General features: G+C 35.7%; 1 protein-coding gene across 2 annotated transcripts; it reads left to right on the top strand.

Annotated features, from left to right (window-relative positions):
- Nucleotides 1-2,168: 2,168 nt before the first annotated feature.
- ech1 (enoyl CoA hydratase 1, peroxisomal) lies at nt 2,169-11,394 on the top strand. 2 transcript variants are annotated; one of them, XM_055195633.2, is made up of 10 exons: nt 2,169-2,434; nt 3,202-3,362; nt 3,550-3,638; nt 5,348-5,472; nt 8,448-8,496; nt 8,626-8,690; nt 9,695-9,765; nt 9,843-9,914; nt 10,073-10,223; nt 11,095-11,394. In XM_055195633.2, the coding sequence occupies exons 2-10, from the start codon at nt 3,238-3,240 to the stop codon at nt 11,197-11,199; spliced, it is 852 nt and encodes a 283-aa protein (XP_055051608.1). In that variant the 5' UTR covers nt 2,169-2,434; nt 3,202-3,237; the 3' UTR covers nt 11,200-11,394. The 2 variants fall into 2 exon arrangements, with proteins under 2 accessions (XP_055051608.1, XP_055051607.1); XM_055195632.2 differs by having other exon boundaries at nt 3,197-3,362.
- Nucleotides 11,395-11,683: the final 289 nt, after the last annotated feature.

Below are 11,683 nucleotides of genomic sequence, written 5' to 3'. Positions count from 1 at the left end.
CGCAGAGCTATATGATTGGATAATATTGTATTCGCTAGCTAGCAAGTTTTACTGAGATGATGTGGCTTGATTGTGACTCACAAAGAAAGCCCAAAACGGTGCTTTTTATTTTAATTTTTGATCTGTCACAAACGATGTAGTCCCACAGGGTCCCTAATATAATATTGTAAAACATAGGTTTTATTTTACATTAGATTGGAAAGTTAATTTAACAAAGAATAGCTGATATACACATTTATCATGTGTTATAAACTTTCCAAACACATTTTAAAAATGAACTGTATTTTATATTTTTTAAGTATTTTTATCACGAGGAATCATTTGCGGGCCTGTCCATAACATGTGACAACTTTATTCTGTATTTTTACATATGCACATTTTATTGGTATAAATAAATCCATACAATTAAAAGCTAGCATTTTCTCTTCATTCTTTCTATATACGTTGCCATTAAAATGCGTCCATTGTATATCATGTATGACAATTTACCAATTTAATTTGAGATGCACAATATGATTTACTGATATGAAATAAATGCATTGTTGACTTTTCTCTCGAAATATAATATACCAGTAACGTTAGAGAGTTTGCCATTGTTATGGATGTCATCCCAACTTGTAAATGCAACAGTTTCATTAACGGAGCCTGTTAACACACTTATTGTGGAGATATGTTTCACTGAAAAGAAAGAAAGAAACCATAAAATGAGCTTTACTCATTGAGAATATTGCGTGTGCTCCCTCTGCAGTTTCATATTGGAATAGCCTTTGTGATCATTGTACTTACAGAGTAAAATAAATTTCTTTTCAATTACTTCATAATATATACCCTACCAAAGATTTTCGAAGAAATGTTTTTTTATCAAACAAGATTGTTAAAGGTTGATATTTTTGGATTCTTTGAAGGAGATTCAGATGTTTTATTATAAATCTGATTCTGTATTTGTGTAGATTTTATTTACATATGTGCACATTTGCAAATATTTTTTACAAGAGATAAAACAGTATTTAAAGACAATTTTTCCTCTCAACAAGAAAGCACTTGGGTGATTCTCACGAAAACTTTGTTTTTCAATGTCTGGTGGGGAAAAGTAAATTTAAGCAATTTTTACATTTTCATGCTTGACATTTTTAAAACCAAGTCTGGAGTAAATGGGAACATTAATTTAAAAACTTTTACTTATCATTTAACACTTTTTGTAACATAATTTAAAAAATTAGTCCTAAAAAATCTCATTACCGCAACAGTCAGAAAACATCAACACTGACATATTTTCAAAATGACATGACAAACCTGAAAGAACATAATTTGGAGATTCTGCACATGCATTTAAAATCAAAGTATTATGCTTCTATTAATTAAATTAACATTTAATAAGCATCTGTTGCTGTAATGATAATCAAAATGTCGTGTAAGCATTCTGACAAGACAATATTTCAAATTAACTGTAAAAAATGATCTTACCTGGTAGCCATTTTGAAGTAACTGGTTCATGTGCTTGGTCACTCAAAATCAAACTTTATTAAAATTCTGTATGTGTGCTTAAACTGTTCTCAAAAAGTGTTGCGGAGGATGAGAACATCAGGCATGGACACATCATTTTCCTAATTTTTCTTCATTATTATTATACATGAATATTCAGTAAATATTTTTTCTGTCATCTAAAGTAGTCTAGCAAAACATCCATTTATTTTTCTTCTAAATATTTTTGTGTTAATTTGATTAAATAACAACATAACGCATGTTCAAACACAGCCGGACACATTGCGGTAATGAGAATTTCAGCAGAAAATGACATAAAATTTCCAATTATAAATTCTTATGTTGAAATAACACATTGTGCAAGGTAGAACACAGTATTGTGTTAATTCTGATGCTTTTTAATGTTACTATATTACACATTTTAAAGCTAAAATCATTAGTGCCGTGGTGTTTCAATGGTTTCGTGAGAATCACCCACTTAGCAAATCTTTTCAATGTTTTTAATTAGTGATTTTTCTAAATTTGTAAAATGCCCTCACCTTCTTTTAAATGTATACTTTTTATTTTGTCCGATTTGAGCCATGATAATCATTGTTTTGTTTTTCCTTTTGTCTTTTTCTTATGATTGATGTTTAGGTTGTAATGATACATGCATCGGAAACGCGATGGAAACAGCTGTCCTAAACGAGCCACCGTAGTCATGGTTAAAAAACATGGTGCTTCCTAAATATAAATAAAACTTTTCCTTGCTTTCATTTTGAAATGACAACTGATTGTATTATGTATTCAAAGTATTTGACTAGATAAACCCTTTAGTAAAGTTAGACAACATTTTAGAAATTAGCATTAATCCGTGATAGTTTTCTAGAACGGACCTGCAGCCTTCAGTCTCGGAGCGTGAATATTGGTCAAAGGGCATCAATGACATTTTTATTCAGAGCTGCTTTCACAAGTAAGTCGTTATCCCAGACTTAACAGCATTTGATCAAAATGAACAACATTTACAGTTTGGAAAAATCATGGAGTAAATTAATTAGAGTTATTAAGACTGGATCAAATTACCATAAAACTGTATCTGTCATGAAGCATTGTAAGTTATATATATTTTTTTGAAAACAAGCGTGTCACGTGTATCATTATCCGTATGTCAGTTACATTTATATAGTAAGCAATTTCTCTATAAATTATAAATGTAGGTGACATAAACAATTACTCATGCTTGGTTTAGTTATCTAGGTAAAAGGTCACGTAACTAACATGCTGCACTCTGAAAGTGCAATTAATATTGAAATGAGTATAGCAATAAATCAAATCAAAGACAGTTCAAAAAGCGTATTTGTTTAAATACATAAAAACAATAAATAAACTTGTTAGGATACATTAAATTGTTGCATTAATTCTTTAAATTAGTTGCACTAGATTAGAAAATCCTGTACTAATCTTCTGGAAATGTTTGTTTATTTTGCCAATTAGATGTCATTGGTACACATTTTAAATATACAAATGACATTAACCAAAAAACAAAGCAAGTGCCATATACACATTTTTGAAATATTAGTGGAACATGTCTAAAATCTACTACAGCAGGCCTAGATGAACTGACCAACAGTAAATATGCTGATGTTAGGTCTTGCATTATTTGTTAGCAGATGCTTTTTGGTTTAATATTGCATTAGCTTTATTGTATTGTATAATGTGTGTGTGGTTTGATCAGAACAGGGTCTGTTGATTCCTGCCCTGAATGCTGTTAGAGGAATGTCTACTACAGGTCCAACTCCACCCTTTACAACCCTGTCAATCAGCCGACCGGCCGATACCATCACTCATGTCCAGCTCTGTCGACCAGAGAAACGCAACGCAATGAACAAGGCTTTCTGGAGGTGACATCTGTGGCCATCACATACTGCTTTTATATCGGGATTCATTCCAGTATATTAACTAATGATACACTTTTTGTCAATGCCTCTATTAGTTTCCAATAGCACATGCATGCATTTTAATAACTATGAATGTATAATATTCGGGTTAAATTGTTGTGTATGTGTGGTGTTTCTGTTTTGTGTTCAGTGAAATGGTGGATTGCTTCAATCAAATAGCCGAAGATTCGGAGTGTCGTGTCGTGGTTTTCTCTGGTGCTGGAAAAATCTTCACAGCCGGTAAAGCTGCACTAGTTACTACCTAAGATATTAGAAATAACGAGATTAAACAGTCATGTTATTATTAATAGAGCACAATCAAACGCTCAATATGGCTGCTTTGGTGACAAAAGTCCCGACTTTCAGTTAAAACTAAAACTTTTTTTGGGGGGGGGTCTGTACAACTGTCTGTGAGGCCCTTGCCAACTTGTAGCTAAAGTGACCTTGAAAATGTGCTTTTTAGTCCAATTTGATCCTAAGAAACAAAATCTTTGATACATATGATGTCAGGTATAATTGTTGGTCAGAAATTTGTTCTTAGCATGTGATTTTAGAGATATCTGCCATTCCCCATTTAAGTAGATAGGACTTTAGTCGGAGCAGATGGTGTAGTGGACAGTGCTCCGACATATGGTGCAGACGCGCTTCCGGCGACCCGAGTTCGAATCCCGGCTCGAGGTCCTTTGCCGTCCATACCCCTCTCTCCACCCTGTACTTTCCTGTCGTCTCTCAATTACTGTCTATCAAATAAAGTCAAAATGGGCCAAAAAAATATAAAAAAAAATAGATCGGACTTTAGTCTTGCATGACTGCAATGATGGCCCAGAGGTGTTGCAAATATGGCCACTTAGTAGGAGAATTTTGATTCTTTGATGTAGACAAGGACGATTATAAATCAATTCACAAATGTCAAAAATCATTTCTGAATCAAACTGGGACCATAAGAGTCGATTCTGAACCGAATCAGAACCCTAAGAATCGATTCATGAGGGTCCAAACGATTCTTATCCCTACCGCCTAGTGGCCCTACTACTACTTCCCTAAAGGGACTTTGCTAAGTTACATTTGTAACTAAATATAGCCAGATATAAGTGATTTCTTTTAGTTAAAGTAATTTTTACTTTGCATACAGTACTGTGCAAAATTCTTAGGCCACCATGCGACCATTAGATTTGTTGTTTTTGCATTGGTATAGTGATCATATATTCATTATTTCACAGTCTCTTTTTTTTAGAATACAACCAGAAAAGACAGGATATTTGTATGTAGTAAAAACAGTACTAAAGTATAAGGTGAAGTGTCAAGTATTTAGGGTAAACTCCCCTTCTACATGAGCAATAGCAGGCAACTGCAGGATCTCTTAAACCTAAATAAAATTAAATCCTAATTTCTAATTCTAATTCTAATTCTAATTGAATGACCTCAGGAAGTTTAGTCTACTAAAAAAAAAACAAAAAAAAAAACAAGATGTGTTTAGTGCCAAGAGACTAATACACACTAAATACTGACTACCGTAGTTCTGAAAATTAGTTTTGTTTTTAATTTTGTGTACATATTTCCTGTATTTCTGTTTGTAGCTTATTAAAAAGAGTGAAAAATAAATATGGATGTACAATTAAACTTTGCTAAAACAACAAAGCTGGTGGCTTAAGACTTTTGCACTGTATTGTATATTTTAACACAGTCTTATGATAGCAATGCAAACAATAATGCTTTTTCTTTTTCATGTTTACAGTATGTACTCTATGAAGCATCTGTATTCAATTTCAACATAATGTAGTAGTAATATAATGTAGTTATCATAAAACACACTTTACATACTGTGCTGTGTTAGATTATGAGCACAATTCTATTTTTAATATATTTTAGTAATGTGTTATTAATTAGTAAATGTAGACATCATCCACCAGAAACATACCTGAGTTGTAATAATTTTAATCATTACACAGGGATTGATCTTATGGACATGGCCAGCGATATTATGCAACCCGAGGGAGACGACACAGCAAGGATCTCATGGAACTTACGTCACATCATAGCCAAATACCAGGAGACCTTCTCTGTTATTGAAAAGGTCAATGTTTTATGATATCCTTCAAATATTTAAGAGAACCTCAATACAACAAAATCTTAAAGGAACAGGGGCCTCATTTATAAAACTTTGCGTAGGATTTGCGTCAGAAGTGGCGTACGTACGCACAGAAATATTCGGATTTATAAAACCATGCGCACGCACATCCTACGCATTTTTCCCTTAATAAATCACAATCAATTCTAAATGTAGAGCAGCTTTTGCGGCTTCATGACACGCCCATAGTTGCCCATAAATAGTCCGTGAAACGCCCACAAGTTAATATGCATTGATTGCGAAATCATGCCAAACACAAAGAGGAAATCAAAAAAACGTAACTTCACTCAATGTGAAGTAGAAGTTATCGTTGGCGAGGTGGAAAAGAGGAGAAAAATGTTGTTTGGAGGGCACAGTGTGGGCATTACTAATGCCAAAAAAGGCACTTGAGTGGCAAACGGTGGCAGACGCCGTAAATGCTGTAGCCTCACAACCTCGGACCGTGGCAGAAATAAAAAAGAAATGGTCGGACATCAAAGTCGAGGCAAAAAACGTCTAGTGCTCCATCGCCAGAGTGTGTCTGCCACGGGTGGGGGAAAGGGGACATTGTTCAGCGCAAATGTAATTTCTTGTTGCTTTCTGAATGGTTTAGACATATGCCATACATTGTTTTATCAAAAATAAAACATACTAAAGGCATATGCATGAATACCATAATTCCGTAGATTATGAAGATATGGTTTACTATGAAAACAACTTTCCCCAGTGGACAATTAATACATCTATCTATTTATTTATCTATCTATCTAACTATATATCTCCTTAATTATCTATCTATCTGTATGTAATTGCATCTATATCTGCTCCGCCAGACGGACACATTGACGAGAATATCAGTTTTGTTCATTATTTCGTCCTGTTAACTATATTCTTTATGAGGATGAATTGCACAACATGCCAATATTATTGCAGAACATATTTCACTTTTCTTTTAGCAAATATGTGTTCATTTGAATTTCTGTTGTAATTTTCGATTTCTTTATTTTATTTTTTTCACTGCTGATGGATCAAACGGGTGTTCGTGTAGGCTGTTAATTGTAAGACTTGCTTTGTGAAGTATTCATGTTATTTATGAGAGGCAGTGTTGTCACTTTCACGTGTTTCTTCCATCTGCCGACGGCGTCGCCATTTCTCATTTCACCCGTTTTTGTGCGTACGCCTGGGTCAGAGCTTGCGTGACGGACAGCACATTTTCCCTTCAAGTTTGCTTTTTATAAATGACAACTATTGCGTAGAGAGTGGCGTACGCCTTCTTTTGTGCGTACGCAACGTTTATAAATGAGGCCCCAGGTCACCCAAAAAGTTTGAGTCCCTTTATCATTTATTCATTTAGACCTGTATGAGGGTGCACCCACATTATCCCACATTAGGCCTGGTTTGTTTGACTATTGGGATGAACCGTGCCTGGGCAATATGATAGGCACGTGAGAGGGCTATGTGTCATCACGCACCAAACGACTCAGAATAAAAAAAACACAGACTTAACATTATGATGGGTTCCAGTGTTAAGAGAACACTTTACTTCCTGTTTGCTTCAACACAATCATTTAAATGACAAAACCAGATCGGTCAAAGTACAGTGTGAGTGTGTGCTTCTGGGGTAGTAGGGAGGGGGGATAATCGCACTCGGGCACAGTTGGGTTGGGTATAGTATAAATGCGCCCTGATTGCGGTGGAACCCCCAGAAGGGAAGATTTCGAAAAATGTTCACCCACTTGCACTCCATACTTAAGGATGTAATAGGAACTGAAGGCAAGCAAGAATCATTATGGTATCATAAAAGTAGTACATAGGAGTCCTCCTTTAACCGTGTAAAAAAACTCTTGCAGATCGACAATTAAAATGCGACATCCATAATGCTGTTGTTCATCCAATTTTTCTTCCTTGCACTTAAAGGACTTTGCTGAAAAATCATTGTGGCGTTTATCGACTTGCTTTGAAATTTAATTAAGGTAATGTTAATGCAACAATGATATTGTTAAAAAGTATAGTAAAAATTTTTTTTTTTTGCACTTTACAACAATTTCACGTACACACGACAATGCTGTCAAAAAATGTCCACATGTACAGAGATCCGGTAGGATGACAAAATAGGCTGTATTACATGTGCCAAGCCAGTAGAGGTCAATGTTACCTTGTAAAGAAGCCCCACATGTCTGCGCACATATATGCATTCTTTTACAGACTGATAAATACAAACAATTAAGACGAGCATTGAGCCATTTTGTTTAGACAGACGATGAGGTAGGCTTATTAGGCAAAGATGACATCACATGGGAAAATTTGTGGTGTAAAATCTCAGCTAACGATCCCAGCCATAATACACTGAAAAGAACTGGAGAACAAAAGGTAAAGGTTTACAAGAAGTTTTGAAACACCTGGTATTGTGTGACTTCTCCAAGTGACTCAAGTGAATAATATTTTTCTCTGGCATTCCAAATAAACTGTTACGTGTTAAAAGAAACGTATTAAAACGCATCACAGAGAGCAGAGAACGTGTCATGCAATGAAGAAGAAAAATAACTAGACAGCCCCTTTTGATTTATTTCATGACAAAACTATGGTTTGCACTGGCGCAAGCTGTTAGTAAATCTGGCCCTTAGTATTCTGATTAGCACAAACTGGTTATATTCATGCATGCCTATAGACTGAATTAACAAATGTGCATGATGTCACTGTTATCACAGATTTGCAGTTACGTAGTCTACATACAGATGACCCCAAAACACTGTTGTCATGTAAACGAACAACCAGACCGCATAAAAAATGTACAATCTTTAAACGTTGTTGTGTAAACAGCCCTTAAGACCCAGAAGTGTAATTTGTGTTGTTAATGCTATGTGGAAATAAAATGGCAATAGCAGTCGCAACAAATGAGTTGTGTTATACAAACTTTTATGGATCATGATGTTTCTTTACAGTGTCCAAAACCAGTGATTGTGGCCGTTCATGGAGGATGTATTGGTGGAGGTAGAACTCTTTTCTTATATAATTGTATTTTTTGTACAAAATAAAACAAATTTGTTCCACTGTATTTGACCAGCACATTCTTCAGAATAAGTTTAAGCATGAAATCTTTCTTTGTGTCTGTTCTAACAGGAGTGGATCTGATCACAGCATGTGATATACGACTTTGTACACAAGATGCCTGGTTTCAGGTTAAGGTGTGTAAGTGGCAATTTTCCATTGGATAGTATGGCCAGTACAGTACCATGCGGCTAGGCTTAGCTTAGCTTGCCTTACTTAAGCTCGGTTTGCTTTTCCATTGGAGTTTTAGCACCGCTTTAAAGTGGGTGGGATTATAGACTTGTTGTTACGTTGCGCCACCTCTACTGCTGTGACATCATTGTAAAAATGCGATTTGCTTAACGCGGAAATAACAGAGCATATAGATGGAATGGTGTTTTTAATTCTTGCTGTTTTTTACCATTAAAAGCTTGGGAACTTGTACAAAAAATGACCCGCTTACATCCCTTTTAAAATTGTCTCTGATATCTGCATTAATATCACTTGGCAAAACAATTCAAGGTAGACACACACTATACTGACCTGGAATAGTTTAAAGGCGGAGTCCATGATGTTTGAAAGCCAATGTTGATATTTGAAATCACCTAACAAACACGCCCCTACCCCAATAGAATCTGGACCTTCTGTTGATAGACCCGCCCCACACATACGCAACCCCGCAAGGATGTCGGTTAGTAGACACGCTCCTTACTGCTGATTGGCTATAAGTGTGTTTTGGTAGTCGGCCCGTCACCTTTTCCAAAGCGTTTTTCAAACATCGTGGACTCGGCGTGATATGCAATGATGAAATTATTAGTTTTATATATTACATAAACTTAAAGATATAAAACTTCAGCATTACTCCTCTAAGTGAAGCCTTCGTACTTTATTACGCTGCTAAAAGTCTGGCGATCGTGGGTGGGGTGGGGTTCACCTAGGTTGACGTAATTTGCCAAAAAATGTAGGCGTTTGTAGACTTCAGCAGATCCTTATGTGACCATGCGGAAATGCCAAAATCCATTTAGATTAGCATAGCAGTATAACACAAGTACTTACTTGAGTTGAGTGTTTATAGAGTACATGGATCATTGTAAACTCAATTCAACGTAATTTGTATGGATTCAGACAGTTGAACAAACGTTTATTGATGTTTTCTGTTCAGGAAGTTGACGTCGGTCTAGCAGCTGATGTCGGGACTTTGCAGCGTCTTCCCAAAGTTATTGGAAGTCGAAGGTATAAGATATTAACTAAAGCAGTAATGGTGGTATATTTCATGTATTGTAATTCACAAGGAAATTTCTTTGTCTCAGTTTGGTAAATGAACTTGCATTGACTGCAAGGAAGATGTATGCAGATGAAGCCAAAAGCTGTGGATTGGTCAGGTGAGATATTTAAGCAATACAGTATATTGTTGGACACAAAAAACAGCAGACTGCAGCTATATAGCACAGCCCTTCTTGAGTTCCTTTATGCATTTGATTGTGAAAGAAAAAGAGGTGTTCTTGGTGAACTTGTGTGTGTCCTCTCTTCTCCTACACAGCCGTGTGTTTCCAGATAAAGAGACAATGATGGCAGGTGCGTTGGAGATGGCAGGAGAGATCGCCAGCAGGAGTCCTGTAGCAGTCCAGGGAACCAAAATCAATCTCATTTTCTCCAGAGATCACAGTGTTCCTGAAGGCCTGAATTACATGGTGAGATCTGAACTCAGATCAGTCTGACATAAAACCTAGTATTTTCTGAAGAGGCATTAGCTAGTGAGAAGCTGATAGTTTCTATAAGGATGGCATTTGATAAACGTATACATACCAATGGGCAAGAAATGATTTTATCCATATACTGTACGATAAACACCACCTCCTTCAGAAACAAGATAATGATATTAACCGAATGCTTTCAGCACACATACTATACTATACGTTCTTCAAATACTTACGCTTCAAATCTGCTCAATCCCGATTTGTTGGTTTCAGCAATGTCCTTGAAGTACATGGAAGACGAAGTGTATAAATGACAGCACGCATATTAGTCAGATTTCAGTGTTCAAGCTGCAAGAGTTTTTTTACCCCGTTAAAGGCGGTTTACAGAGGTCTGTTTTTCCGTTTATTCAGAAAGAATAAAGGTAAAAGAGTGGAAAGCGATAGGGTGGGATTGGGAAACAAGGCATGTGCCATTTCATGTACTTAGAGGGTTTTGCAGTAAAAGACCAATAAAAGGACTAAAGTGACATTTGTCGTTTATGAAAAATAAGGTACTGACAAATTTTTTTTTTATTGCCATTAAAGTGAAACTACTGAACCAAAGCCTGATAAAAAAATGCTTATTTACTATAAAACATGTCTGACGCACTTAGAGGGTTTTGCATTTGAACTCTTCATATTTAGTCTAATCAAATTTAGGAGAATTCGAGACATTGAGTAAATGTATCAAAACAACTTTAATATCATAGGTTTTTGAAATTTTAAGTTTATAAATAAGAAGAAATATTGATTTGACTTTCTGTGCCAACAATGACACATACTGTTTTTAACCTTTACTTCCTGATCCCATCTTTGCCTCCTGTAGGCCACCTGGAATATGAGCATGCTTCAAACCCATGATCTGATGAAGTCAGCTCAGGCAGCGATGGAGAAGAAAACTCCTAAAGACATTGTTTTCTCTAAACTCTAAAGCTCTGTTAGGAAACATGTGCTTAACAAGTTGCTAAATTTATATTTGATCCGTAATTGTGTTTCTCTAATAATGTCTGACTTATTTTCTTAGATGCTGATCAGTGTTTTGGCAGTCCCATGATATTTGACAGTGACTCATCATATGAATTATGACAATATGTTTGCATCTTAATAAAAGACAATGAAAGGAAAACTGCTGTGGTCTGTAATGTGATATGTTCAATAGCGTGGATATCAAATGATTATTAAAGCTTCAGCTTTAGGTCGGCTTTATCATTAAGTGTATAGGCAAGTTTGTGAAGCCAAACACATTGCTCTGGATATCATATCTGGACATCATGTATACATCATATCATCTAAATGCCCCCCCATTGGGGTATATATCCTGCCCTGCCATAATCTTGTATACATTGTCGAACACATTGACCACCAAACCAGACACTTCATTTATACAGAGAACTGCATAATAATCGGCTATAATG

The sequence above is a fragment of the Misgurnus anguillicaudatus genome, chromosome 24 (assembly GCF_027580225.2).
Source record: "Misgurnus anguillicaudatus chromosome 24, ASM2758022v2, whole genome shotgun sequence".
NCBI classification, from domain to species: domain Eukaryota; kingdom Metazoa; phylum Chordata; class Actinopteri; order Cypriniformes; family Cobitidae; genus Misgurnus; species Misgurnus anguillicaudatus.
The sequence above is the reverse complement of the archived record's forward strand: the minus strand, read 5'-3'. Positions and strand labels throughout refer to the sequence as shown.